The sequence below is a fragment of the Platichthys flesus genome, chromosome 12, assembly GCF_949316205.1.
Source record: "Platichthys flesus chromosome 12, fPlaFle2.1, whole genome shotgun sequence".
NCBI classification, from domain to species: domain Eukaryota; kingdom Metazoa; phylum Chordata; class Actinopteri; order Pleuronectiformes; family Pleuronectidae; genus Platichthys; species Platichthys flesus.
The window spans coordinates 13,309,813-13,337,157 of NC_084956.1; the positions used below are offsets into that span (position 1 = coordinate 13,309,813).

A 27,345-nucleotide genomic window follows, 5' to 3' on the forward strand; every position below is an offset into this window, starting at 1 on the left:
CTCTGTCTCTGGTGGTGATTTTGAGCTGTTATGATTTGTGTGTGTATGTGTGTCAGTCACTAACCTGTCCATCAGTTGAACCAGTGATAAGCTGCCTGGTCTCCTTTACAAAGCATGAACTGATCAGAGGAGAGGCTGTAGAGTATTGTTTTAATTAAGTTGACAGAGGATATGACATTTTCAATCATTCTGCAAGGATTGGCCGCAGTCATTACAATAAAACATGCCATTTAAAAAAGGTATGCCTAACTTCCAAGTTTTAAAATGCTTAAAGATGTTACCTCTATTTGGATACTCAGCTATATTATACTGTACAATAGCAAATCCCAATTTCAAATTCCTCAACTACTTGTGATTCTACTATACAAATTTAATGAGGGGTTTAAGGCCGTATTGCACAATGCTCACGTTCAAAAAAGTTATATCTTACCTGAAAGCACAAAAGACTGGTAGCAAACAGCTTCAGTTCTTAAATCCCACACCTACAAAAAAAAGGACTTCATGATTATTACAATTCATTTACAGTGTGCAATATATGTATTTGTTACATTACTAGAGCAAATGTGTGATAACTTTTACTCTATCATGTAAGAATCATATGTGAGTACTTTAAAAGTGCGGTCTTCTGATGTGGTGATGAGAATGTCTTTATTCCAGGGACAAAACTCGGCTGATGTTAAAGGTCCCAAGTGGCCGGTCAAGGTAGAAATAACTTCATTTCTCTGGTGAGGAAGAGCAAGATGAAGTAATGACAATTGAGGGATAATAACACATCAAACAGATCACAAAATCCAAGTAAAGTACAATAAAGTACAGAATTGAAGTGACATATTTGTAACCCATATGAGCAATATAAATTAAGCACAAAATTGAGCTGAACCAAGAGCTCAAATGTATCCAGCAAGTGTTAGTGTTCACTAAGGGAAACTATGGAAATGTGCATCAGCTCGTACCTTTGAGCTGAGGATATACACAGTGCCCCCTGAACATGCGGCCACTCGTTCATCAGAGAAACAGAAGGAAAGATGGACGACTTCACCAAGTAAAGACCCAATTAATACTCCAGCTGCAACTTTACCTGCAAAGAAATTCATTCTGATCAATGTTTACCTGCAAAATAACCTCATGGTCATAATAGACATGAGGAACCTATCTGGTAATATTTCACTAGATGGCAGGCTTGTTCATATTTTCACTCAGGAAAGTAATCATGGCTCCTCAACTAATAAGGGAATTAAAGTAGTCTGGCAATATAATGAAGATTAGGATGATGAGGATTTGGCATTTTGGCAAATACAGGATTTCTGGCCCATCCTGCATGGTTTAATATGAATAGTAAAAACAACATCCAATTATACAAATGTTGAGAACAACAGACAAACCATTCCCTTACCCTCATTCACTCTCTTCTGGCAGTGCTCCACATCCCAGACGATGATATAATCAGCAGAGGCGGAGCAGAGGAGAACAGTTCTGCTTCCTTTTCCAAAAGCCATGGCGCCTATCTCACCATGGTGCCCAGTAAGCAGCAGGGGCTGCGGATAAACAACCAGACTCCTCTTAAACCAAGGATACATTAGAACAAATTCATGCTGTCTGTGCCTACGCGTCTGTGGCTCCTTGTATCAACCATTACTACCAAACAAAGCTGGAGGCCACAAAGGACTCTGATTACAATTAAACACATACAACACTAACATGTGTACTTTCCCAACCTTGAAAACATATAACAAATAAGATAAAAAAGTATAGTAAGACTAATACCAGTTGTATAACTATTTAAAATGTTGAGTTGAGCTCTATATAGCATTTTAAATGAATACTCTAACCAGCACATATATAGTATAATAAGCCAGTACATTTACAGAAGTGACTGTGGTTTGACTCTTGATCAACCTGTAGCTAATCAATAGAATCCTTACGAAAACCACTTATGCAAACTGTTAATATTGACAAACCTTGAGGTCAGTGTCTGTATGACTGTAAACCAATATGTCCTTTTGGTGCACTGGTATCCCACAGTAACAGTGACAACACGCGAGCTGCCGGTGTGACCCGAGTCCATCCCAAGTCAGACTGAGGTTTTCGATCAGCATCCTTAGCTTCTGTACAAACTCTGATCCAAACTGTTTAATTGCGTTCGATCCCACACTGTTCGGGGGCATGCAGCAGTCTCTGATGCCCCGCTGTTTGAACGCATTGGCGTGTGAAGCCGCCAGCAAATTAGACGCTTACTCTTCCATATTAAACGAGTCTTAACTTCAGTGTGTGCATCAGTGCCTTTAGTTTTAAAGCAGTTTTAAGTCAGCGCTGCAGCGTGTCGGGTTAGCTAATGACATGAGGAGCGATTATCTACGCCGAAGTTTCAGGTGCTTCAGGTTGCTAGGACACCGCATCAGCTTCCGCTTCATTAGATCGTCTATGACAGAGCGACGTCCTGCTCCAATGCAAAATGAAACGTGTTTTAAGTATGTGCTGATTCTAGAACAATGTTTTTCTCTCAATGACGCGGTCATAAAAGTATCTATTACTTTTAACAGTATAATTACTTGCAGAAACAACACGTGGAGGCTTTTTGGTGGACTGTAATGTGTTTTCCTGCAGTGGCACTTGGAATACGTTCAGAGTGGGACCTCTCTCCTCTCACATGAATGATGTTCTTAATTCTTGTAGCTGTGACTTTAACCACAAGATGGCGGCCGGTTACCGTTAAAATGAATATTAGGACCCGAGCACTGACAGGCAGTGAGGTCCTATTGAGATTGTAAGGATTACTATTATTATTCAGGCAAATTAATTGGCTTTTTGAGGGCTTTAACGTGCTCAAATTCTTACCAAAGTTTGCAGAAAATTAGGAAGTGGGGAAAATGTACTTGTCATTTATTTATTATGTATTTATTTATAAATTTTCTTTTGGATTTTACACACTGGATGATTTAACATGCTTTAAAAAACAGAATAACCCAGTAGTTTCCAACCTTGGCTTCTGACTCCTTACAAGAATCACAGTGTGGGACACATTTAATTTAATATAATTCTGAAAATTCATGCAAAACCTTCTGGTTTATATTCGGTGATCAAATAAATGCCATATTGTTCCCATCATCTAGCAAATGGAGTAAGGGTCCCTCATTACTAATCAAATCAAATCTCCGTCCTCCTGAACTTTTACTTTGAAGGTGAGCTGTTTCTATGTTCCCCTCTAGATGTCCTCATTGAATTTAAAACCTGCATTTTGCCTCACTTTTTGGAGAAAAAAGTGATCTGCGGACTGAGACGCTTGGGAGTGCAACGCCGCTGGGATTTTTGGACACATATATATTTGCCTTTGTAAGATGAGATGAGATAGATCAGAATTGGGTTTTATTGCCAAGCAGGTTGACACATACAAGGAATTTGCTGTGGTGTGTTTGTGCAAGTATAAATATAAAAAGATAAAAATAGGAATCGAAAATAAAATTCTATAAGCAGCAGGTGATGGATTGGGCAATATCTTGTAAGTGAACTCTAGAGACTGGATTGTGCAAAGTACAGTTAGTCCTTTAAAGTGTCAAGATAAGATACGATAAGATAAGAAAATCCGTTATTAGTACCACAGTGGGGAAATTTCTAATATTACTGCAGCAAGGTTATATGAATAAGATAATAATAAGAATGTAATAAAACTAATATATACAGTGTAAAAACTTGAAAAATAGGTGCATGTGTGTGATCATATTTACATGAACCTTTGTATTGCACAGACATAATTAATATTGCACAGAATATGGTCAATCAATGCTTGTTGTCTGTATTACCCCATGGGTTGTTTTCACAGGGTAATAGACACCACATCTGGTTGTTATTTTGACCTGAACGAGCAGCAGTGGAACAGACATCCGAGGGCACGTGCTAAGTGGATTTCAAGTCTTCCTTGTTCAGTGGCCAGAGGGTAAACATTTATAAAAAGCATGAATGGAGAGGAGCATGCTGGGGAATGGAGTTCCCCCCCCTACCGGCCAGTGGACCCGGACGTGACGTGTGTGTGTTCTGGCTGGTAGATGGGTGTCGTCTGCAGTCTGCTTTGCCGTAGTTGGACGGATCAGTCGACGTCGACAGTCCTTGGGATATGACTGTGATTTCGTAGTAGGGTGCTAACTGTAGCTAGCCCGTTAGCGGATCACCAGGGGGGAGTGTTAGGATAACGTTAGCCGAAGGAGAGAAGTGCGAGTGTCGACGCTTTCTCCCGAAACACCCGCATTTTCCGTCAGTGTCACCATTTCTGAAAAGATGACGCCGATAATGTTGGCGTTTTCCGGCAAAAGAAGCTGACTCAACTTAAGCTAGGCGGCTAGCTAGCGTGTTACCTAAGTTGTGAATCTCCTAACTTAGCGTGTGTGTGTTTGTGTGTGTCTGTGTGAGTGTGTGCGCGGGCCAAAGCAACGGTCCCGGTTCAGCCATTAGCTCGGAAGTCGCTAGCTGCTATATTAGCTGTCACGCTAGCATAACAACCCTGCGCCGGGAGCTCTGTGCGAAGTCAAACAGTGGAGAGTATTGCGCTAGCTCGGCGAGGCTAGTCGGCTGGGGTTGGCAACATGAAGAAGGCTGAGGTGGACACGCTGGGTTTCACTCCTCAAAAAGACATCGCCTACAACAAACTTCTGCCTTACGCGGACAGGCTCGACGCGGAATCAAATTTGATTCTGAGCAAAATCAAAGGGAACTTGAGCCGAGCGGTTCTCCTCAGAGAGATATGGCCCGGGGTGCTGTTCTGGACGAGGAAACTTTCCACGTAAGTAGCACTAATCTCTGTCGTGCTAGCATGACATTAGCATCTTTATTTTTTGTTGTATCATCCCCCAGTCATACAAACACCTCTCTGTCTGTCTCATGTTCTATGTTGGGCAACACTTGAAGCTTGAACTCAGTATGGTGAATGCCCTGATCGCATCAGTCGGTGGGGAAAGCATGTGTTGCTCCGTAGCTTATGTGTTGTTGTGAGGCTACAAACAACCCAGTGTGTCTGATTAGGGACGGTGACAGTTTCGTAATAGCGGCCACAGACTGTTAACCACACGACCTGACCCAGGAGGCGCAGCAGCAGCAGGTCATTGACATTGCTGCTCGCCTCGTGTTCTGGCCAGCTGACAACCCTCAAGGGATCTCTCCAGAGAAAAACAAACGCGTTCGAATCAGTTACGCATGAAGAGTTGTTTCAGAGGATCAGAATCAGAATTATTTTTATTGCCATGCATATTTGCACATACAGGAAATTGCCTTGGTGTGGTTGGTGCACTTTACAAACATTCACACCCACACTCCTGATATGCACTGTTGCAAAGTTGACTGACAATCTGATGAACCAAGTCTTACCCAACACAACACGTCCCATCATTACGTTTCACCCCCTTTATATTCCTCCTGCTTGAGTAATTTAGTAACATGTCACATGCCACCTGTAGAAATACAGTGGGATATGACAGAGTGCTGTTTCATTTTGTTGTACTCTGTTGCCGGGCTGTCTTTAATCCATTTCAGTCCCCAATGCTGGCACACTGGCCTGTCCAAGAGTGAGTCAGTGCCGGCTCAGAGAGATGGAAAGTTTACTGTGGGGGTGACCCAGATTCTGTTCGCTGGTAATTTGACATTTGAAAAGTAATACAGACCTTTTATAATGGGCAATTTCAAAGGTCCCAATTAAGCTTTTAGAACTTTGTGTAAAATAAACAAACTTGTGCTCTCACTCTGTATCGTTCGATGTCAGTGTTAGTTATAATCTGCCTTTTCTTTTGAACGAGAAAAAATATAAACACCTTGAGTTTGCGTTGTCCATGTCCATGCTCTCACTGTTTACAATACCTGTCTAAACTGGACCAATGATCCCTAAATCTGTATTTCTTATTTAGGTACATGAGGCTGTATGGACGGAAGTTCAGCAAAGAAGACCATGTATTGTTTATCAAGTTGCTCTACGAGCTAGTGACGATCCCCGGACTGGAGATCAGCATGATGCAGGGCCTTGCTCGGCTTCTTATCAACCTCCTCAAGTAAGAATGGGCCCCATCTGTTTAAAGCAACACCTTGTATACATGTAACTTCTTCATACTTAAAGTTTCATAGATAAATATATTATTTAGTGGCCATTGTTTCCTCAAGATTAACGGTACATGGTTTTAAAACAAATCCTGAAAACCAACCACAGACTATACGTTGAGTTCTGCATTTTTACATTGTGTTAAGTTGTATGAACCATGATCTTTATGTTAATTCAATTTCAACTAACAGGAAAAGGGAACTGCTGTCAAGGGAGGACCTTGAGCTGCCATGGAGACCACTGTACGAGCTCCACGACCGGATTCTTTTCTCAAAAACAGAGCATCTGGGCCTCAACTGGTTCCCCAAGTATGCCTCTGTTCGTTGTTGTTGCTGTTTTCTATTGTTATACGTTTTCCATTTACACTTAAAATAGAAATCAGGAAAAAAATTTGATACTTTCAGGAATGAGTGTGTTTTCTCTACGTTGAAATCATAGAAATTTGCAGATTTTTGTGACGTATCAAATATTTAGTAGCCACATTTGGAAATGTAGATGTTTTCATTTATTTTTCCTATGCTTACCACTTTCAGCAGCCATCAAGGTCTTGTTAAATATCTTATTTTTTTGCCCCTGCAATTCAACTTCTATATAGATAGTGAAATTAATTACAGAGGAAAGATATTGTAGTAACCAGACCAAACATTTTGGTATTGCTGTACTTATAACATATTTAAATTAGATATTGGTCAATGGATCAATACTTTGTTGTGCTCACTATATTGACCTGTACATTGCTGAGCTTTTCCCATTGTCCAGATCGAGTGTAACACACAAAGGCCCTTCCATTTGAACCTGGATTAGCTGTCTTTTCATTTTAAAATTATAACTTGTTTGACTTTACAAAAGAACTGTTAACAGAATATTTCAGTCACATTTATAAATCACGGTTAAAAAAATGTTCAAGTCAGTTCTTGTACGTTACTCTTCAGGGTTTCTTAAGAATGAAGGAAATCTGATCGCTTTGGCAAAAGTGGGAAGATGGTTGGAGAAGTGGAATTTGTTTTTTGCCACACAACCTTCAAAACTGGTTTTCAGAAGGTACAATGTTTGCTGTGACCTTTACTCTTAGCTGAGGTTTCAATATTGGTTCAGTCTTTTCAACACCCTTGGATATTCCCTACGATGGTCTTAGCAAGCAGTGCGAGGTGCTCTAATATGGTGCTATGGGAACATTGTATGTTCATCACAAAAACGCCTGGTTAGCACATCTTGTTTATATTACAGCTGATGAATACAAGCTGCTTTGGCTGATTGATGACTCGTTTCTGTCAGAGAATCACCACAATGCACACCAAAGTCTGACAACTTAATTAATTGTATAAGTTGATGCATCATATGTTTGATTTTTTGGGTGATTGGCACTTTATCACATGCTGAATGTGTTCTTTATGCCTTTGTCTCCTTTCACATTCAGTTCCCCACGGCCTCGTTCATCCTCTAAACACATAATTCTAAAATTGGTTCAGAGGTGGTAAGGACAATACTTCTCTTTGTGTTTTTACTTTGAAATCATCGTTTGAGGCACTTTCTTTTTCTTTATACATTGCATGTGAAAAACAAAAACTGGACACCCCATACGCAGCGTGTGACAGAAGAAAAAATGGAGACTGAAGCAATGTTAACATTTCACTCATACTGGAGACTGTCGCACTGCAGCTAACAGAGTTTCTACCCTTCTCCTACCCCCCATTTCAAATATGAGCGAGTGATAATACACACAGTGTAGGTTCTTTCATATTTTTCAGGGGTATTCTAATCTTTCATGGTGTATTTCCCTGTATTTCAGCTATAGTGGATTACATGGCGGCAATATAGGAAAACAAATCATGACAAACATTTTAGCAGACGCTACAGTTCATGATATTTATAAAACATTATGTAACATTGATAACTCCATAAGCTTAGCAGTGGCATTAGTATTTACATTAATTATCTCTCAACTATAATCTGTTTGACTCATGTTCAGGGGAATTTTTGCTGTTACATATTCCTCCTCTTTGCTCGCGCTTATGTTAAATACCCCTGCACCGCTACACAGCGTTTTCAGGAGTCACGGAGGAGAGGGCTGTCTCTTGTCACGGTTCCTCCCTTCCCAGAATGTGTTTAGGTGAACGTGAGGGTTCACTTCAATGCAGATACAAAGGTCATAGAGTGTTGTCTGGGGTTCCTTCTTTCCGAGTCCCTGAGCAGTTTTTTAAGGGACACTCGGGTTTGACTAGCTCTTGTTGTTGTTGCTAGATTTCGCTGTGCATGAGTTTGACCCTGGTCTGTGGCCTGTGTGTTGTGGGGTTCCTGTTGAATCATCGGAGTAAAACTGTGCATTTATATGTATGTTGTTATATTTAGCTCCATTTTGGCTTGCAGAGTGTCACCCATGATTCATACATTGTTGGAGTATTTGTGGAGTGTGTTGGCTACAAAAAGACTTGAATGATGTGGAGCTCTATAACCAGTTGTTGTTGAGTGGGATTGACAGGGCATTTCCAACTAGGCATGGCTTGAGCTTGCATGTGAGCAGAGAGGTGGGATTGTGAGTCAGAGCTCAAAAGCTGTGGTTATATTGGTCTCAAGCTTTATTTCACCATAGTCCTGCGTTTGCAGTCTGTATGTGTTGTGAAACATTTCAGGAGTTTGTTATGTGTTAGACATTTAATCATAAGAAGTAAACCTGAAACCACCACTGTGAGCTGTGCTTCAGTTTTAAGTGGAACCTTATTGGAGGAAGAACTAGACGATCTAATAATGTTATATAAATCTGTATATTAGCATGAGGTCATCCAGGAAGGTCAACCACTACGGACATCAGTCACCATTATCAGAAAACAGATTATAAGCTGTTAAAAAAGTTTTATTACAATGTCCTCACTACATTCAAGTTTGCTTGTCCACTGTTTACCAGTCAGGTGTGTAAAGAAGTTTTTGTGTGCATGCAATCAAAGTCAAGTTGCATTGGTGTGAGGGCTGTTTACCTGTCACTCTAACATCAGTACATATCCACTGTTTGGACACGTTTATGACATTGTTTGTTTTTTCTTTTATTCCAGCTCTGTGGAAAATGTGTTGAAAACACTTGTGAAAAGCTCCCGTCAGTAAGTACATCTTCAAATTTATTGTCTTTGAATCCCTCGCAATGTCTGTCCCATAGGAGTCAGACATTTCATTTATATTATCAATATCACCTCTGCTAACTTGATTTACTGACATGAAGAAAGATTCATGGAAAATCAGAGTCGCATATAGCTAAACCGACATGAAGGAAAAACCCCTTGTTTAAATGTTGGATGCTGTAGTGGGTGACCAAGCCTAGTGTTGTGCTTAATCATTCCAATGCTCCGCTGTCACCAGCAGGTCCCTGATTCTGCTCACCCTTGTGGTGCATGCATATATATTTGGCTAGCACTCGGACTCGTCCTCTCTCTCTACACTTAGGCAGATAATCCTATTATCTCATCTAATTCTGTCTTATGTGAGAGTTTCCTGTTACGGCAAGAAGGGAGAGTGATATGTGGATCAGCAACCATGCAGGAGGCGACATAACAGTTTTATCAAGGCCTCCAGTGGATGTGGAATTACTGAGGAGACTAGGTGACCTGATATAACCTGCAGGGTTTACCAAGGCACTTAATGAACCGTGAAATCCTCCCGTGGGAACATGAGCATGGTGGAACCACAGGATTTACCCAAACAGCTAAAAATGTGCCTGGTTATCGACTTATCTCCTGTCTGAGGAACATTTCAATCAGCATTTAATTTTCAGAAGCTGCTGGTTCATCTTTATTTCAGTTTTCTGTTTTGAAGAATGGAAACTGTTGGTGTAAAGACATCATTCAAGGTCTTAGCACCTATTAACTGTACATGAACTTAACTTAGGTTTTTCTTAAAGTCTCCCAGTGAGTGTTGTCACTAGTCTTGAACATCTGAGTGTTCTGAGGCCTGAGAATGTGATTTGTATGTGACCTAAGAGGCTTGTCCATTTTCTTAGCACTCTCTAAGCTGCTCTGCTGGTTGAGATGCCTCAAGCGTCCATATATATTGCTGGTGAATGATATTAATAACCCTCTTTCCTTACCGTTGCCATTGGTTAAATTAAGAAATTCCCTCTCTTTGTTCATGCAGATACTTTCCAGAGTCTGCCACTCAGGAGATGCTAGATGAATGGAGACCACTCCTCTGTCCGTTTGATGTCACCATGCAGAGAGCAATCAGCTACTTTGAGCTCTTCCTCCCCACGACCTTGCCGCCAGAGCAGCATGACAAGGGGTTCAAGTAAGAAACTTGTCATCCCCTCTTACGTCTGATTGAGATCCAAGCCAGTACTCCACGAGATATATCAAATATGTAATTAATGACGAGGTTTAAATGTGTCTGTCGCATATAAATGGGTCCTGACGCAAACCAGTTCCTAACACACATTGATTTCTTTACTGAATCCCTGTACTTTTACTACTTCAAAATCATCATTCAATTTTTCTGATTACCACAATTGTCTGGCTTTCGTGTTCTCCCACACCGTTACACCGCAGTATAGACTTGTGGCGAGTGAGGGCCCTTAACACTGCCAGAGCCTCTGTTAAATGTCACATCTTACATAATGCTTTAGAGCTGTTGCTGATTGTTGACCAAACACCTATTTTCAGAGCCACTCTTGTTTTTTTTTTTAAACATAAACTTTGAGCAAGGCAACAAAGAATTATTACAAATTATGTTTTTGTAATAAACATGTGTACTTAATCCCACTGACCAGTGTTGATGATAAAAAAAAAAAAAAATTATGTCTGTGAATTGAAACATGTACTGTATCAGCTTTTCTAACCATATAATCCGTCGACAGGTTGTGGTTTGATGAAATGATCAGTTTATGGGCTTCTGTGCAAAATCTACCAAGCTGGGAAGTGGTGAGTAGATCCAAAAATGTTTGTTCATATTTTGAAGTACACTTCATTGTGCTGTGCTCACTGTGTGACATGTTGTCCTACTTCTTTGCAGCATCTGGTCAGTCTGTTTGCCCGCTTGGCTTATGACAACATTGGCTACATTGATTGGGACCCTTATATCCCCAAGGTTTGTTGTCCTCCTTTTACTGAACACCCCCCCTCTCCAGTATGTATGACACAATTTCATACTTGCTTGTTTTGAGGTTTGTGGCACATGCTCTCATGTGGGGCTTAACCTTCCTGATTTCGGCTCTTGGTGTGTATTTCATGATGATTGCTGCCTGTCAGAGACACAAACTATCATGTTTCCTTGTTTAACTTGCCCAGGGTCAGTAATGCGGAAGTGACTTGCATCATGTTTGTGACTGTTTAGATCTTTGCCATTTGACAACACCAGTATGTGTTACAGGTAAACATAAATAGGATCTTCTAACTGTTAAGCAATAACATGTCATGTGCTTGTATACTCATTTTTAAAAATCATCTATTATTAAGACATTGACTATAACTTTCCCCCTTTTTCTTTTTAGATTTTCACAAGAATTTTGAGGAGCTTTAATCTCCCTGTGGGGACCAGTCAGATGATGGTTTCACGTTATGTCACTAATGCCTACGACATCGGCCATGTGGTGCTTTGGGTCTCATCCCTCCTAGTTAGTTCATTTTTCATTAAACATGTTTTTAAATAATTTCATAAAACTTTGGAAAGTTTGTCTAAGTAAAATCTGTTGTCATTTTCAGGGAGGACCCAGCAAGCAGACCCAAGCACAGCTCAGTGGCCTTTTCAACAGTATTACATCATTCTTCCACCCATCAAACCATGGTCGCTGGTTGGTGAGTCTTTTTCTACTTCAGATGTGTGACTGCTAAAATGAAAAAACATAAACAATGATTTTCTCTCGTATATAAATATTTTAAATATAAACATTTTGAGTATGAGGAACATGATAATTATCATCAACAGCTAAAATAAAAAAAGATAGAGCCCAGTACATCATTAACCAAGCTTGTTCCAACTATAATTCCAGCATCATGTTAAAGTGCCTTAACAGTACACATGGCAGCGGCATTTATCAATGACCGAAGGCGTAGTGACTTTCTGGAAGCTTCCTGTATCTTGTTGGCTGTCTGGGTTAACATCAGTATGTAGTCCAAAAGTGGCATGTGAGTGAGGAGGCTGTGACACTAAAAGGTCACTGGGAACCAAGCCACATGCCTTTCTGTTATGCAGAACCTCCTGTACTAGATTTGTAATACCACAGGCAACAACCTCTCCACATCCACCAACCTTTATTTTTGGCAGGGGGGGTCGGAATTATGTGTATTCTCGGCTGTTGCTTCAAAACACGCGAGATGTTCATCATCCAGTTTTTGTTACATGTAAACAATGTTTTGCAATCGACTGAGAGTAAATAGTGAAACTGTGGTTATTTCCCAATGAACTGTGGGAAAACAAGAAGGCTCATGCCATATTCTTGATAAGTAAAAATTAAATGAAGACACGTGGAGTATTCTGACTTTAGTTGCATTATGTAGGCATGTATACGTCTTAATCACAATAAACCTATAACTTGGAGTTTTCACAGCATTTTGTGATATCAACATACAATGTTACCAACTGCTTGATTACACATGCTCTGGATTCCAATGTAAAAAAGTTGATTATATTTTGATACAAGTCACAATCAGACTGTTGTGTACCATGTAAAAGGGAATATTACAAATTACATGTCATTTAGCTGACGTTTTTTTCCAAAGCGACTTACATTTTTAGTACACTCAACATTTATGAGGGGCCATTTAGGGGTTCAGTATCTTGCCAAGGACACTTCAGCATGCAGGTGGGGACGAGCGGGGTTTGAACTGGCAACCTTCGTGTTGGAGAACGCCCGCTCTACCACCTAGGCCACATATTCTATGCAAATTCTATTAGCAAATCATGTAAACACCATAAACACAATTTCTTATTCAGAATAAGGTCAATAGTCAGACTATTGGTGCCCATATTAATTTAGTCACTTTCACAAAATGAGTGTTCTTTGTCGGATTTAATGTCAATGAAGAGATTGGACTGCACTGAGGGGATTTGCAGATACATGTTCATACAAAGCTGTATTCACAGTTAACTGGTCGGTGGTTTTATGTTTATGTCATGTGTGTCTCCACATATTTGCAATACGACAAACTCTACATCTCCATTTGTCCAGACTAAATGGACGAACACTGTCCACCTGTCTGTCACCCCTTTGTCATGTATCTGTCTCTCTGTCCCTCTGGCCTCATGTACAGATGAAGCTTATGAGGCTGCTCCAGCGTCTCCCAGCCAGTGTAGTACGTCGGCTGCACAGAGAGCGCTACAGAAAGCCCTCGTGGTTAACACCGATACCAGAGAGCCACAAGCTCACAGAGGAGGATATCACAAACTTCGTGGAGAGCATGATGCAGCCGGTTCTGCTGGCCATGTTCAGCAAGACGGGCAGCCTAGATGCAGCCCAGGCCCTGCAAAACCTGGCTCTAATGAGGCCTGAGCTAGTCATTCCTCCTGTGCTGGAGAGGTAAGTCTACACTCAAGCTTCTTCAAAGTTCTGCTTCTAAAGAATCTGGAGCTCTGTCGCTAGTTTTTCTGCTTTCGTTGAGAGAAGCACCTTTTTGAAGTTAAGACAAATGGCTGATTGTTCCCTGTTTCTGCTATAGAACATACCCAGCCCTGGAGACTCTAACGGAGCCCCACCAGCTGACGGCCACTCTGAGCTGCATGATTGGTGTGGCACGGAGCCTGGTGTCAGGTGGGCAGCGCTTTCCTGAGGGGCCCACCCACATGCTGCCCCTGCTCATGAGGGCTCTGCCTGGCGTCGACCCGAATGATTTCAGCAAGTGCATGGTGTGCTCCACTTTTCAATCCCCACCGTATTTTGGGTGACGATATAATGGTTAAAATTTGTGCATCATACATTAACATTATTCATATCCCTACAGATCACATTCCAGTTTATTGCTACATTTGTGACTCTTGTGCCTTTGGTGGACTGTTCATCTGCCCTACATGAAAGAACTGACTTAACAGAGGTGATCAGCTGCTATTTTCCTCCCCTTCTCCTAATTAGTTTTGTATTTGCTGATCTGTGCATATAACTTCACACTTGCTTTCTCATGATTTTCAGGTGGAAAGAGAGATGTGCTCGGCCTCAGCTGAGTTTGAAGACTTTGTGCTTCTGTTCATGGACAGGTACGTGGAGTTCTGATGAAAAACACTGTCTGCATCAAGAGACACTTCACTCATCTGCAGCAGTTGTGAACCCAATGACGGGGAATAAAGTTTTCAGTCACTATGAATCAATTAAATTCCAGAGAGCCCCTGTTTGAGATCTGTGTACACGTTGGTCTGAGGGGAGGAGGTGTGAAGGGGCCAGAGTAAGTGTGCCCAGCAGCTGTATGAAACTGCAGTGTACATGTAGGCTAAGGGCGTGTATTTACATTGTCATCTCAGATGCTGCCGTCTTTATTACATAAAAAATATAGGAAGATACTGCAAAGCTTTCCATAAGTGCTGGTTAAACATCAGAGTGCTATCCTCGCGACTAAATCATAATACTTAAATGTATTGTGTTTTTCCCACTGACTGGCTCCATATCCTTTTGGAAATCCCTATGATATAACAGTGTAAATATGCGGCCACTCTAAAAAGGCGCCATGGCGTCGGCTCTTTTCTAAACACAAAGATCAGACAGTGTGTTCATGCAGTTGTATATTAGAAATTGGGAACAGTAGGATAAATTCTCGTGGGCTCAGCCATATCGTTAGGTCTATCAGAATGTTCTGTGTGATTGTTCAAGGACTGGGATAACTGGTTAGAGCTGCTTTTTAGAACACACATGGATATAAGTTGTTTTTTTTTACTTCAAATTGTGTTTTCAGTTTAGTAATTGATGTGCATTGTTGGGAAATGAATGGAGTTACAGCATTAAGTTGTTTCTCTATTTGATATTTTAATTTAAGAAAATCTTTATATTTATATATTGTTTTTGGTAACTTGTTTTTTGTATCTATACAGATGTTTTGCCCTGATCGACAGCAGCACTCTGGAACAAACTCGAGAGGAAACAGAAACGGAGAAAATGACTCACTTGGAGAGTCTGGTAGAACTCGGCCTGTCCTCCACCTTTAGTACCATCCTCACTCAGTGTTCTTTGGACATCTTCAAGGTTAAGATTCAGCTTCTCGCCCTTATCTCATTTCACATGTTCATTCTCTCAAACACACGTCCATGTTTACAAATTTGTCACATTATTTTAACAGGTGGCTCTGGTAAAAGTGTTCAACTTTGCAACCACCAACATCTTTGAGACCCGTGTAGCTGGGAGAATGGTGGCTGACATGTGCAGAGCAGCTTCAAAGGTCAGTCTTGTCCACTCAGACTTTTCATCTAGACACCAAGCATCAACGACTTGTAGCGTATTTGTTTACTCTCTTCATCCTCGCTGTGTTTCTGTCTTCAGTGTCACCCTGCAGAGTCTCTCAAGATGTTTGTCCCACACTGCTGCAATGCCATAAACCAAATCGCTGTCAGTAAGTGATCGCCACACAAGAATAAGCATTTCTATAAGAGGTGGTTTTCGAAGGGGTTTTTATTCTGTGAGTATTTGTGAGTCATTTGCCTGACAGAAATTTGTATGGATTACAGACGAGGAAGTGTTGAATGAGGAGGAGCTCGATAAGGAGTTGTTGTGGAATCTTCAGCTTCTGTCTGAGGTGATTTAGAATACCCATGATTAACTAACACTAACTTTTACGTTTCTATATTTGCCAATACCTCCCATCTAGAGTTCTGTGTTGAAACAATATGTCTTCCCCTTCTTGCTGTATGCTATAAAGGTGTCCCGTGTTGACGGTGAAAAGATCCTGCCCTATCGGTCTGAGCTGGTCCAGATTTTGCAGTTGACACTGCACCTCAAGTGTAAGCAGGGCTACACTCTGGCCTGCAACCTGCTTCACCACATCCTTCGATCTACTGTCCTCATCTACCCCACCGAGTACTGCAGCATCCCAGGAGGCTTCCACCAACCAATCAAGGACTACCTCCCCATCAAGGTACAAATATTGATTGATTGATGAGTATTTAATTGTGTTGAAGTTTAAGTACGAAAGAATCTAAGTGACTTCCTTGATAATGAGATGAGGATCCCAGTTTTGGTTTCCTCAGTTTCCAGCTGTAGTGTAGGCCCCTGGAAATCTATTATGGGTAACGTCGGTCTTTTAAGTGTTCTGTTATTGATGTTGTATGCGTATATTTATACATTTTCAATTAAATGATGTAGTGTATGGCTAGCCACTTTAGAACTCATTCCCTCTCTTTCAGCCAGTAGACACCCTAATAGACTGGTGTCAATAGAAATCCAGTTTTGTAAAGAATGATTAATTTGAATAACGTTTAGTAAAAAACAATAAACAGTAAATTGTGAATGCTTTTCAGTAAGTACTGGAAATGCCAATGCTTTTTTCTTCGAACCATCTGAATTTTCAGATATTCCGTTCCTATTGGGTATATGTCCACATACAAATGTGACCTGAGCCAGATCGTTTTTTACTGACACTCATTTATAGTGGATATCATCTGTCAATTTGTCATTTAAGCCAATTTGTTTCTACAAAACTCAGTATTTCTTATAAAGTTTTGTCCATTGTTTTTATCCCATGTAGGACTGGGGTCGGCCTGGGGACCTGTGGAAATTGGACATCCGGTGGCACGTTCCCAGTGTTGAGGAGACATCTTTTGCGTTTTATTTACTGGACCTGATCCTCCAGCCGGAACTTCAGCGCCTTCAGAGATTTGCACAGGGAGAACAGGACATGAGCAGGTGAGGAGGAACAACTGACTGCTGTTCTGAGTTTTTTCAGAAATATGATTTTTGATTCTCAATGATGCCACAAGCTCTAGACTTTTTGTTTGGCTCTGAAATGTATTTATTGTGTATATTTCATAGTTGTTTGTATTTTGATTTTCAGAGATGATGTCCTACAAAGTCTGACCATTATTCAGCACTGCATACTGGGTGCTGGAACTCTGATGCCTCCACTGAAAGGAGAACCCATCCCTGAACTGTGAGCAGCTGCATTCACATTAACACACTATGTCCTCACCAGATAAAGGCAGTGAGGGTTAACATAAGTTAGTTAATGTGACCGTTAGAGAAAATACTCAGTGGTTATGCTGAGTTTTACGGAGAGAAGGACCAGGGTATATAAAGTATACTCTGTAGAAACACCCACATAGCTTGAGCTCCAATGGATTTGCACATTCTAATTAAAACAAGAAAACATTCCCACTTTTAATTAATGTAACTATATTTTCATTGCTTTGAATGTCCACAACGTTCGTTTTCAGATATAAATTCAAATGTTCAGTAGTTAAACTGGTTTCCAACCTGCTTTGACTCTCCAGGGTCCACAGCATGGTGAATCTAGAAGAGACCGTCCTCTACACAGGAATTGATTATGGTACGTATATTGCGGTGGGATGATAAAGGTTTGGCTCACTATAGATCTGAGTAATGATTGCGTTTTTTATAGTATAATCTTACACTGTAATATTATCTCCACCTGCAGATGCATCCAGAGAGAACTACAGAGATGCTATCTGTAGTGTAATGAGACAGCTGCTGAGTAAGTGTTGGCTCATTTATACACTGTCTGAGTTTTTTGATATCTATTAAACAACTTTAACTCCTCACCTCTTCTTTCAGAATACATCCTGGAGCACTCTGAGGATGACACCAAGTCACTTTTCTCCATCATTAAGGTGGGCAAGCAGTAAACTCATGACCTGTATACTTCAATACCACCTATTTGTTTGTGAATGCAGCATAATATCCGATATAGAAAATTCATAAGAAAAACTGTTATTCTTTATCACAAGCTTAACCCGCATTTGCTGATTTATACCAGTGTATTACAAATCCTTTAAGCAAAACCTACACTTGCATGATAATGGCTATTTGGAAAGCCATAGTAGAGAGCTGTGCATAAGTTCTGTGCTGTGGGAACTTGTGCAGCCACAGTCTTTAACAGATTTTATTGGACCCACATCTGGTTTCTTGAATCCCTCAATTCTTAGACTTATCAAATTGCCATTAGATGATGTATAGATCTCATCACCTAAGATGATTAAGTATTTCTGTCTGTTACCTTTCAGATTATCAGCGACCTGTTGCACTTCAAAGGTTCTCAAAAACACGAGTTTGACTCCCGCTGGAAGAGCTTCAACCTTGTGAAGAAATCAATGGAAAACAGAGTGAGAAATCTATCATTTCATTCTGATGTTGTTATATTAGTTTTTTTCAGAGGGATTCAGAAACCTTTCAGTGTCTCCCTGAGGGCTCAGATAATGCACATCAATGATGCTGATGTTATCACTTATGTTTAAGCTGACCGACAACGGAAAGTGTAATGCTTTTTGTATTTGCAGCTTCACGGCAGAAAGCAGCACATCAGAGCTCTGCTAATAGACAGAGTCATGCTCCAGCATGAGGTAAGTCTTTAATAGATACGTTTTATTGTTGGATATCAATGTATTTCACGGTTTAAACTCTGTATTGTTTATTTCAGCTGAGAAAGCTGACTGTGGAAGGATGTCAGTACAGGAGCATCCACCAGGAGCTGATGAGAGATCTGTTGAGGCTTTCCACAAGCACCTACAGTCAGGTGAGTTCTTCTGGACATCTGTCTACATCTTATCAAGGCATTGTCAGTGTGTCAACCCTATTTATTTATTCATATGCTTTCTGTGCATTTCTTTCGCATTAAATCCCAGATTAGTTGTTAGACATTATAGATTAAAAAGACTATTTGACTTTCACCTGAACAAAGATGTTTTATTTGCTTCCAGGTTCGCAGCAGAGCCCAGAACGTCTTGTTCACTGCACTTGGAACCTATAACTTCTGCTGCAGAGATCAAATCCCCCACGTCCTTGAGTTTCTCAACCCGGACAACAGCAGTGTAACACAGCAACAGTTCAAAGTATGACAGTACCCTCACTCTTTACCATTAACAACCCTCAAATAAGGATTCACATTTTCATATTAAGGAATTTACATTTCTAACTTTCTCATATTTCCTTTGTTTGTGTCCAGGGTGCCTTGTACTGTCTTCTGGGGAATCACAGCGGGGTGTGCCTGGCCAACCTGCACGACTGGGAATGCATTACGCTGACGTGGCCCGCCATCGTGCGCTCTGGCCTTAGCACAGCCATGTCTCTGGAGAAGCCCTCCATTGTGCGGCTCTTTGATGACCTTGCAGACAAAATCCATCGCCAGTATGAGACTATCGGCATGGACTTCTCTGTGAGAATAACACACACAAAAAATACACAAAACGATAATACAATCCAAGACAATAGTGATATCTTCCTTCTTATGATATGATATACTATATCTCAATAATTAATCATATAGGTGTTGCATTAATTTCATAAAAGCACTTCAACTCTCTGCTGTAAGAAGTTTTGGCTGACACTGACAATACAAACCTCACAAATACAAATTGTTTCTTAAAAAAGAGTTAAAGAAATTGTTTTCAATATTCCAAAGGGACAGTTAACATATCTGTTAAGGACACATTTAATAAAAAAAATGATAAAAAGCATTGTTACATATTTTTGTATCAATAACACTCTCCCAATGATGCTTGGTTTAGGTTTCCTTCTACAATCAGTTCTTATATGTATATTTAATCTTTACCATTCCTTTAGATCCCTGCTGAGAGCTGTGTTGTGGCCAAACAAATTATGACCACTGGAAATCCTCTTCCTGAGGACCCCGTCCCTTCAGAGGAAGAAACGGCCGAGGGTGTAAAGAGGCAGGCACTCAAGAACTCAGAGTCTGTTGAGTAAGTTCACACCAGCAACAAAGCAAAGACTCATCACCTCACCAAAGACCAAAAAGATCACTTGAATACTAATTCATCCTTTTGAACAACTACTTTGAAGGCTTTACCTGAAATTATGTATTGAGTCTCTTATTAATATTATTTTTTTCAACATTATGCATAAAACAAAATGTGTCAAAATGTTGACACAGCCAAGTCAAGATTATGTGTTTATGTGTATTCAAGAATAATGTGAGCAAAATAAATACTCCTACTCTTGATATTTGATGCCAATAAAGCATCACCAATAGAATTGTTGGCATATAAATCTTACAAAAATATGAAATAATAATCATACCTTTTTTGAAGGAAATACAAACACCTCATTGGTGATCTGCTGGACTGCCTCAGCAACAGCAACATGTAAGTTAATTAATTGTTGTAATAATATAATCATGTTATAATAATAATGTTAATACACGTACATCCATTTGTATGTGTGTGTATATATATAATCCTCTAACACCTGCTTTGTTTATTGTTCCAGGCCTTGGAAGTTTGAACACATTACAATTGGCTTCTTGTCATTGCTGCTGAGAGACGACCAACAACTCCCACCACCTGCCGTTATGTTCTTTGTCAAAAGCCTCAACCATGACTCCCTCTACGTCCGCAAGGTCTGTCATTCACAATTTACAATGCATGCAGTAGTAGTGCTATGAAACACTATAACGGTGCTATCAAACGGTGTCAGGATGCCTTCCAGGCTTTCCTTTAGACATTTTGCTTGAAATGTCCTATTCTCTCCATTAGGTGGCGATATCAGCCGTAGCAGGGATCATGAAACAAATAAAGAGACCCCACAAGAAAGTCCCTGTCAGCCCCTCTGAGCTTTGTAAGCATCATAACTTTGTTTTCTCTTGTGTTTCTGTGAATAAACGTGAACTTTTGTGTCTCATTTTTAATTCTAGATCTAAAAAGTCTTGACTTATCTCTGCTAGGTGGAGTGAAAGAGCTCAGTGATAAAGTAGCAGGAGACCGTGCGGACAACCAGTGGCTCCAGTATAACAGCAGCAGTCTGCCACGCACACAGAAGGACTGGGATCAGACTGTGTTTGTGGAAAAGACTCACTGGGGATACCACTCCTGGCCAAGGTCCTCATTTTAATAACACCTGTATTTCTCATCCCTTACTTAATGTTTTTTACATAACTAGATTTCATTGCCTTTATTTGTCCATGATTTGCCTTAAAATATTGTTGGTCCATTGTTGTTTTCTAGAAAATTAATGATGTATGCACCAATGAAGGAACAACCCAAACAGAATCTCTCCAGAGATGAAATGACAGAGGTTTGTGCATTAATATCATACACACCGCCTAGGAAAAAATGTACACCTTCAGTAATAGAAAATAATATTAACTATAAATAGTAAAAAATGTATGTCCTTTTTAACAGAGGGAGCAGATCATCTTTGACCATTTCTCCGACCCAGTATTCATCAACCAGTTTATTGAGTTTCTTTCCCTTGAGGACCGTAAGGGCAAGGACAAGTTCAGCCCTCGCAGGTTCTGTTTGTTCAAGGTAAGATTTCCCCACAAAACTCTTCTGTAACTAAAAACACTAAAGTCAGCCAAATAAAATAAACAATCTTCCCTTCTCCTGCCCTTCCAGGGATTGTTCCGCAACTTCAACGATGCCTTTCTGCCAGTGCTGAAGCCACACATGGTGCGCCTGGTGGCAGACACCCACGAGAGCAAACAGCGTTGTGTTGCGGAGATCATCTCTGGGCTGATCAGAGGCTGCAAGCACTGGAGCTACACAAAGGTATGAATTCGAAACTCTCCTTTTGCAAGCTGATGAACAATGTCATTCTGGACCCTCAATCCTCGATAAGAACAAACAAACCAGGACGCACACGTCTGCTGTGTTAACAGGTGGAGAATCTTTGGGAGGTTTTGTGTCCACTTCTCCGTATGGCCCTCACAAACATCACGATAGAAACCTACGCAGACTGGGGGACCTGCATCGCCACAGCCTGTGTAAGCCTCATTTTCCCCTTATATTCATCTTGTTTTTATCCTTCCATTTCCCTAACATGTCTCCATGATGCTTTCTTCCATTTGACTCTTCTGGCCTTAACAGGAGAGCAGAGACCCACGCAAACTTTACTGGCTCTTTGAGTTGCTAATGGAGTCTCCAGTAAATGGCGAGGGTGGCTCCTTTGTGGATGCCTGGTGAGTTGAAAGGATGCTGCATGAATCAGATTTTGAGGTGACTGACTTACGCTGATTATTTGCGTCTTTTTCCTTTCCAGCCGTCTGTACGTGCTGCAGGGAGGCCTGGCTCAGCAGGAGTGGCGCGTTCCCGAGCTCCTTCACAGGTTGTTGCAATACCTGGAGCCCAAACTCACACAGGTCTACAAGAATGTACGAGAGCGAATCGGAAGGTGAGTTATTGTCTTTTACACCCCGAGCGAGCGCGTATGCATCATTTGATATCATTAGGTTTATACAATGATTTCTGTGGTTTTTGTTTCTCAACTTATGCTCTCTTGTTTGGTCTCCTTCCAGCGTGCTCACGTACATCTTCATGATTGATGTGAACCTGCCGCACACCCAGCCGACCACGTCTCCGCGCATCTCTGACTTCACCGAGCGGATTTTGTTGCAGCTGAAGCCCCTGAATGAGGGTGACGAGGAGATCCAGAACCATGTGATGGAGGAGAACGACGTGGGGGTGCAGGATGAGAGGACGCAAGCCATCAAGCTTCTTAAGACAGGTGGGTGGAGAACCTATCAATGTTGACTCAACTGTCACAAATTCTACAAGTTAGAATCGGGAATTTTCTTTTAAGCAGGAAATAATTTCAAACAAGATGAAAATAAAATACACCTGTCTTCAAACTTCTGCAGTGCTGAAGTGGCTGATTGCAAGTGCTGGTCGCTCCTTCTCCACTGCTGTGCCAGAACAGCTGCGGCTGCTTCCCCTGCTTTTCAAGGTGAAACACTCATTCAATCATTCATTCATAGCAACTAGAATGGTCACTACCCGCTTTAGATTGTTTCCTCAACAATGACGCTAGCCCACACATTCACCCATCTGCTTCCTCTGCTCCAGATTGCTCCAGTTGAGAATGATGACAGTTACGATGAGCTGAAGAGGGATGCAAAGACCTGCCTGTCTCTGATGTCTCAGGGACTCCTCTACCCGGACCAGATCCCCATGGTCCTCAATGCTCTGCAGGAGGTGAGTCATCTGGCCACTGGGGCTGTTATTCCACTTCTCACCTGTATCAAGGGAGTGGGCACAACCTCATCTTTCAACCCTTGAGATCATAAGAAAAAAGATAGGAGATCAAAAAGAGTGTGACCTGCTCATGATTCATTCTTAAATTATTCAGTGACGTTAAATATTGTGTCATTATCTAATGTAAGTTTTGTGTCATACAATTTTCTCTGGGCAATAAAACTGTAAGAGTACTTAAGAGAATTCCCATTAGGCCACATCTTCTTTTGCCCTACTGGTAGCAATATGATAACAAATGTAATTTCACATCAATATATAAAGACACATGTCCAACATTCTATGGAAGGTTGATCAAGAACTGATCTGAACAGAAGCTGTTGATTGATGACATATGCAGAGAAGGCTTTCTATAGGCTTTATGTTCACAAACTCTGATTTTTACCTTATTATCACATAAATGCTCATCCTGGCCTTGTTTTATTCCATTTGTCAAATTCCTGCTCAGTGTCTGTTATTGATGTGGGGTATGTCTGTTGCAGATTGCTGGCAGCAGCTCCTGGCACGCTCGCTACACGGTGCTCACATACCTCCAGATCATGGTCTTTTACAACCTGTTCACCTTCATGACTGACCAGAAAGCGGTAAACGACGTGCGGTCGCTCGTGATCCAACTGCTGGAGGACGAGCAGCTTGAGGTAAACTGCGAGCATTCATTCACACCAGCTCAATGTTAGAAACCATGAGAAATGTTGACGCTAGGAGATGAAACATTCGATCGGTCTGGCACAAACGGTCACTGGTTAACAGTTGGAGACATGAACAAACACGTGTTAGTCTGATTATATAATAATCACCAAGCTATGGCCCAGTACTTGTTTATGCTAGCAGGCACTCTCACTGTCTCTCAGCTTCACTGTAGTGATTCAGCACTCTCCTCTTGGCTCTACACTCATCCCCACCCCTCCAGTCCTCGAGCTGTTGCTATGGAAACCACAGGCTGCAGTAATCTGTTGCTATGGAAATAGCGTTCAGATTGAAAGAGGATGAGAGAGAGAGGGGATGGAGTGGAGACAAAGGAGAAGTGGGGGATGGATGGAAGTAGCCATTTTTTGTTTGGCCTCTGAAATTAACCTAAGCCTAGTTTATAGGCTATATTCACTTATTATTATTATGACTTGATTGAAAAAAATACACAAAAACTAATGCATGCACTAGTCCCTTTTTATTATATCACTGAGGAAGCTTGATCACACAAAACCGAGCTTGACTCATGAGGAATGTGGTTTCTTTTAAGAAAAAAAAGGCTGTAACCCATGTGCGTGAGTGGTCGTATTTATATTTTCGAGGCCTTTCCACTGGAGAATGTTTCTCAAAGATCTGGATAAAACCCATTTAAAGTATTGAACAGAGAAGAGAACCATGAAATGTGCTACAAACCATCTTAGCTCACACTTTTTTAAACAAATAAACGGATTCAGTCAACGGGGAAGCTGGGCTGCTTTCATTTTGAAACGGGTAAATGATGTGTTGCAAACATTTATGTTTGTGACATAAATTCAACGGATAAACATTAATACTGACAGATAATTGTCTATTTTGTGAGCAATGTTTATCTGTTGAATATGTCACAGACATAAATGTATACTTCCTGTACCCGTTTCAAAATATAAGCACTCCCAGGTTTCTTTCGACTGAATCCATTCATTTGTTTTAAACAAGGCCTTGATTGTTATGGCAAGACCTGAAGACGCACAGCTTCATACAGTCATGTCCTGTCATTTAGTCGAGTACATAACCCGACTTTGATTTGAGCAAATGCAGAAGTTATACCAGTATTTTAGGAAGTGGTTGCCCTAGCTTTTCAGTTACTTTTCCTTTATTTATTACATAATAAAGCCATTCACTGTGAACTTCAATTTCCCCAAATCATTGATCTGCCTTTGTTTCCCAGGTGAGAGAAATGGCCGCTACTACACTCAGTGGCTTCCTTCAGTGCAATTTCCTGTCCATGGACGCCGCCATGCAGGCACATTTTGAGGCCCTCTGCAAGACTTCCCTGCCCAAGAAGAGGAAGAGGGAGCTCGGCTCTATAGTGGACACTATACCCTCTGCTGGTAAAGAACAAATTTAGAATGAACTACTCAATAATATGCAATGATACTTTCACTATGCTGTGGTCTCATTTTAGTTTGATCCCTCCTGTTGAATTTGTGTAGACCTGGTGCGGCGCCATGCTGGTGTTCTCGGGTTGAGTGCTTGTATTCTGTCCAGCCCATACGATGTGCCCACCTGGATGCCGCAGCTCCTGATGGACCTCAGCGCTCACCTCAATGACACACAACCCATTGAAGTATGTAGAGTCACCTATTAATCACCTTATATTGTTGCTGTGGGCCTCATTTTCAGTTGGCTCGCTCTTATCGTGTTGTCGCTGAATAAGAAATTAGACAATAACGCGTGTTTTTGTTCCGCAGATGACTGTGAAGAAAACTCTGTCAAACTTCAGACGGACTCACCATGACAACTGGCAGCAACATAAGCAGCAGTTCACAGACGACCAGCTGCTCGTTCTGACTGACCTGCTGGTCTCCCCCTGTTACTATGCCTGAAGCCCGGTAAAGCATAGACACGTGACGCCGTTCTCCAGAAATACAATTCACCGAACGTTTTCACCAGCAGACCCAAAAGATATTAAACCTGAATCATCACTGAAGACCATCGAATGACACTGCTGAAGGGATCATCCCAGAGAGGATAGGAGACAACTCCTGGAGCCACCTTTCTAAAGATGTACCTGTTTGCCTGTGTCTCACTTGTGTCAGCGTGGGACGACTGACCGTACAGACTCAAGCCTGCATGGGAACCACGGCTCCAGTTCTTGACGGAAGACAAAGACACTGGCACCCAGGGTAAAGACTGGCACACGAGTCGACTGAGTTGTGGCGCACAGAATGATTGATAAGATGTGTATTTATGTATCTAGCTCCTTTACATTTCTACTATACTTAATATTTAAGGATCAATCATTGCAGGGATGAGTGACCTGCAGTTTGTAACATTACTGTACAGCAGTTCCCCCCCCCCCCCTTTTTTGGTTTGTTTGTGTGCATGTGCACGGGTTTATATGCGTGCGGCGTGTTTATGGGATGCTTGAAGACATCTGTTGGTGTCCCACACATTTCTCAGGATCCTATCCCAAGAATCAACTCTGAGCCAACACGATGTCCAGTGTAGGACACTGTCGTTCAATAGTGAAGCATTTGTAGCCAGCTACAGATAACTGACTATCGAGGAATGGTCTCTTAAGGTGAGACATGAACCTGCAACACACAATGTTTGTGTGGCTGTTTGATCTATATATGATTATATGCATCATGTATGTATATAACATTGTATAGCAAATATGCACAAACATATTTATTTATTTATATGACCTTTTTTTCTTTGAAGTGCTAACTTTTTTCGTGGGAATCATTTCTGAGAGCAAGTAGATGGTGGAACTTCAAGAGTCAGTTCTCATCTACTCGTGCAAAGGAAGGGAGAGGGCTAACTCCCCGCTGCTGTGCTGTGTGACACGTTTGCTGTGAGGACCTGAGCACAGTTTGATTAGCATTTCATGTATCTCGGTGCAAGAATATATAACCAAACTGCCTGTCCATAATTGTGACCTCTTCCCTCTTATCATTTACCGTTTTTCTTTTTCTAAAACCCAGCAAAGTTTTGGTTTGCTTATCTTTTCCCCTGATGACTTGAAATCAGTCACAGCATTGAAGCATTTAGTACCTCACTGATGTATAGTGTAGTGCCAAAACTGCAGCGAATTCTTCTTTTTTTTTAGATGTACTGTTTGCTTATCGACTGAAATGACAATAAATTGTTTCTAACAAAAATTGCATTTGTTTTCTTTTATTCAACATAAAAATTGTATCTGTAGTAAATAACTCATATCTACCCATATGTGCACAGTACAAATAAATCGGTAGTATATTAATAAAACAATTAGATTTCTGCTAAGCTTGCAAGCTAAATTAATATATATATTTCCATATATATATATGCATGTAAAACTGTATACGCAACAAATATTTTTTTTACAAATATATTACATTTATGCATGTAAATATATATATATTTGTAAAATATTTGATTAAGTTACAGGTTCAATTGCTAAACTAGCTATCTGAAATTAAACTTTCACTTGCACACACATACACGTATATTTATGT

The 27,345-nt window shown here is 40.9% G+C and overlaps 2 protein-coding genes across 3 annotated transcripts in view; one reads left to right on the top strand and one right to left on the bottom strand.

Annotated features, from left to right (window-relative positions):
* The window catches only part of wdr27 (WD repeat domain 27), a 36,071-nt gene extending 33,975 nt beyond the window's left edge, over nucleotides 1-2,096 (bottom strand). Inside the window, exons 1-6 of the mRNA XM_062401394.1 lie at nucleotides 1,959-2,096; nucleotides 1,394-1,535; nucleotides 954-1,078; nucleotides 609-722; nucleotides 431-482; nucleotides 65-135 (exon numbers count right to left, since the gene is read on the bottom strand). Coding sequence (XP_062257378.1) covers nucleotides 65-135; nucleotides 431-482; nucleotides 609-722; nucleotides 954-1,078; nucleotides 1,394-1,535; nucleotides 1,959-2,096 — 642 coding nt within the window. The remainder of the gene's footprint in view (nucleotides 1-64; nucleotides 136-430; nucleotides 483-608; nucleotides 723-953; nucleotides 1,079-1,393; nucleotides 1,536-1,958) is intronic.
* Nucleotides 2,097-4,060: 1,964 nt separating this feature from the next.
* On the top strand, nucleotides 4,061-27,009 carry psme4a (proteasome activator subunit 4a). 2 transcript variants are annotated; one of them, XM_062400581.1, is made up of 47 exons: nucleotides 4,061-4,771; nucleotides 5,886-6,026; nucleotides 6,265-6,381; nucleotides 7,491-7,547; nucleotides 9,121-9,165; nucleotides 10,193-10,342; nucleotides 10,908-10,971; nucleotides 11,063-11,137; nucleotides 11,541-11,663; nucleotides 11,752-11,844; nucleotides 13,300-13,565; nucleotides 13,705-13,891; nucleotides 13,987-14,076; nucleotides 14,172-14,236; nucleotides 15,062-15,212; nucleotides 15,307-15,405; nucleotides 15,507-15,576; nucleotides 15,692-15,759; nucleotides 15,883-16,098; nucleotides 16,708-16,865; nucleotides 17,014-17,109; nucleotides 17,450-17,505; nucleotides 17,614-17,670; nucleotides 17,751-17,806; nucleotides 18,200-18,298; nucleotides 18,473-18,535; nucleotides 18,613-18,708; nucleotides 18,893-19,024; nucleotides 19,138-19,347; nucleotides 19,755-19,891; nucleotides 20,240-20,293; nucleotides 20,418-20,547; nucleotides 20,684-20,765; nucleotides 20,872-21,025; nucleotides 21,152-21,221; nucleotides 21,329-21,454; nucleotides 21,545-21,697; nucleotides 21,808-21,912; nucleotides 22,016-22,107; nucleotides 22,188-22,319; nucleotides 22,444-22,652; nucleotides 22,786-22,871; nucleotides 22,991-23,119; nucleotides 23,659-23,814; nucleotides 25,071-25,233; nucleotides 25,336-25,469; nucleotides 25,594-27,009. In XM_062400581.1, the coding sequence occupies exons 1-47, from the start codon at nucleotides 4,575-4,577 to the stop codon at nucleotides 25,726-25,728; spliced, it is 5,544 nt and encodes a 1,847-aa protein (XP_062256565.1). In that variant the 5' UTR covers nucleotides 4,061-4,574; the 3' UTR covers nucleotides 25,729-27,009. The 2 variants fall into 2 exon arrangements, with proteins under 2 accessions (XP_062256565.1, XP_062256566.1); XM_062400582.1 differs by lacking the exon at nucleotides 7,491-7,547.
* Nucleotides 27,010-27,345: the final 336 nt, after the last annotated feature.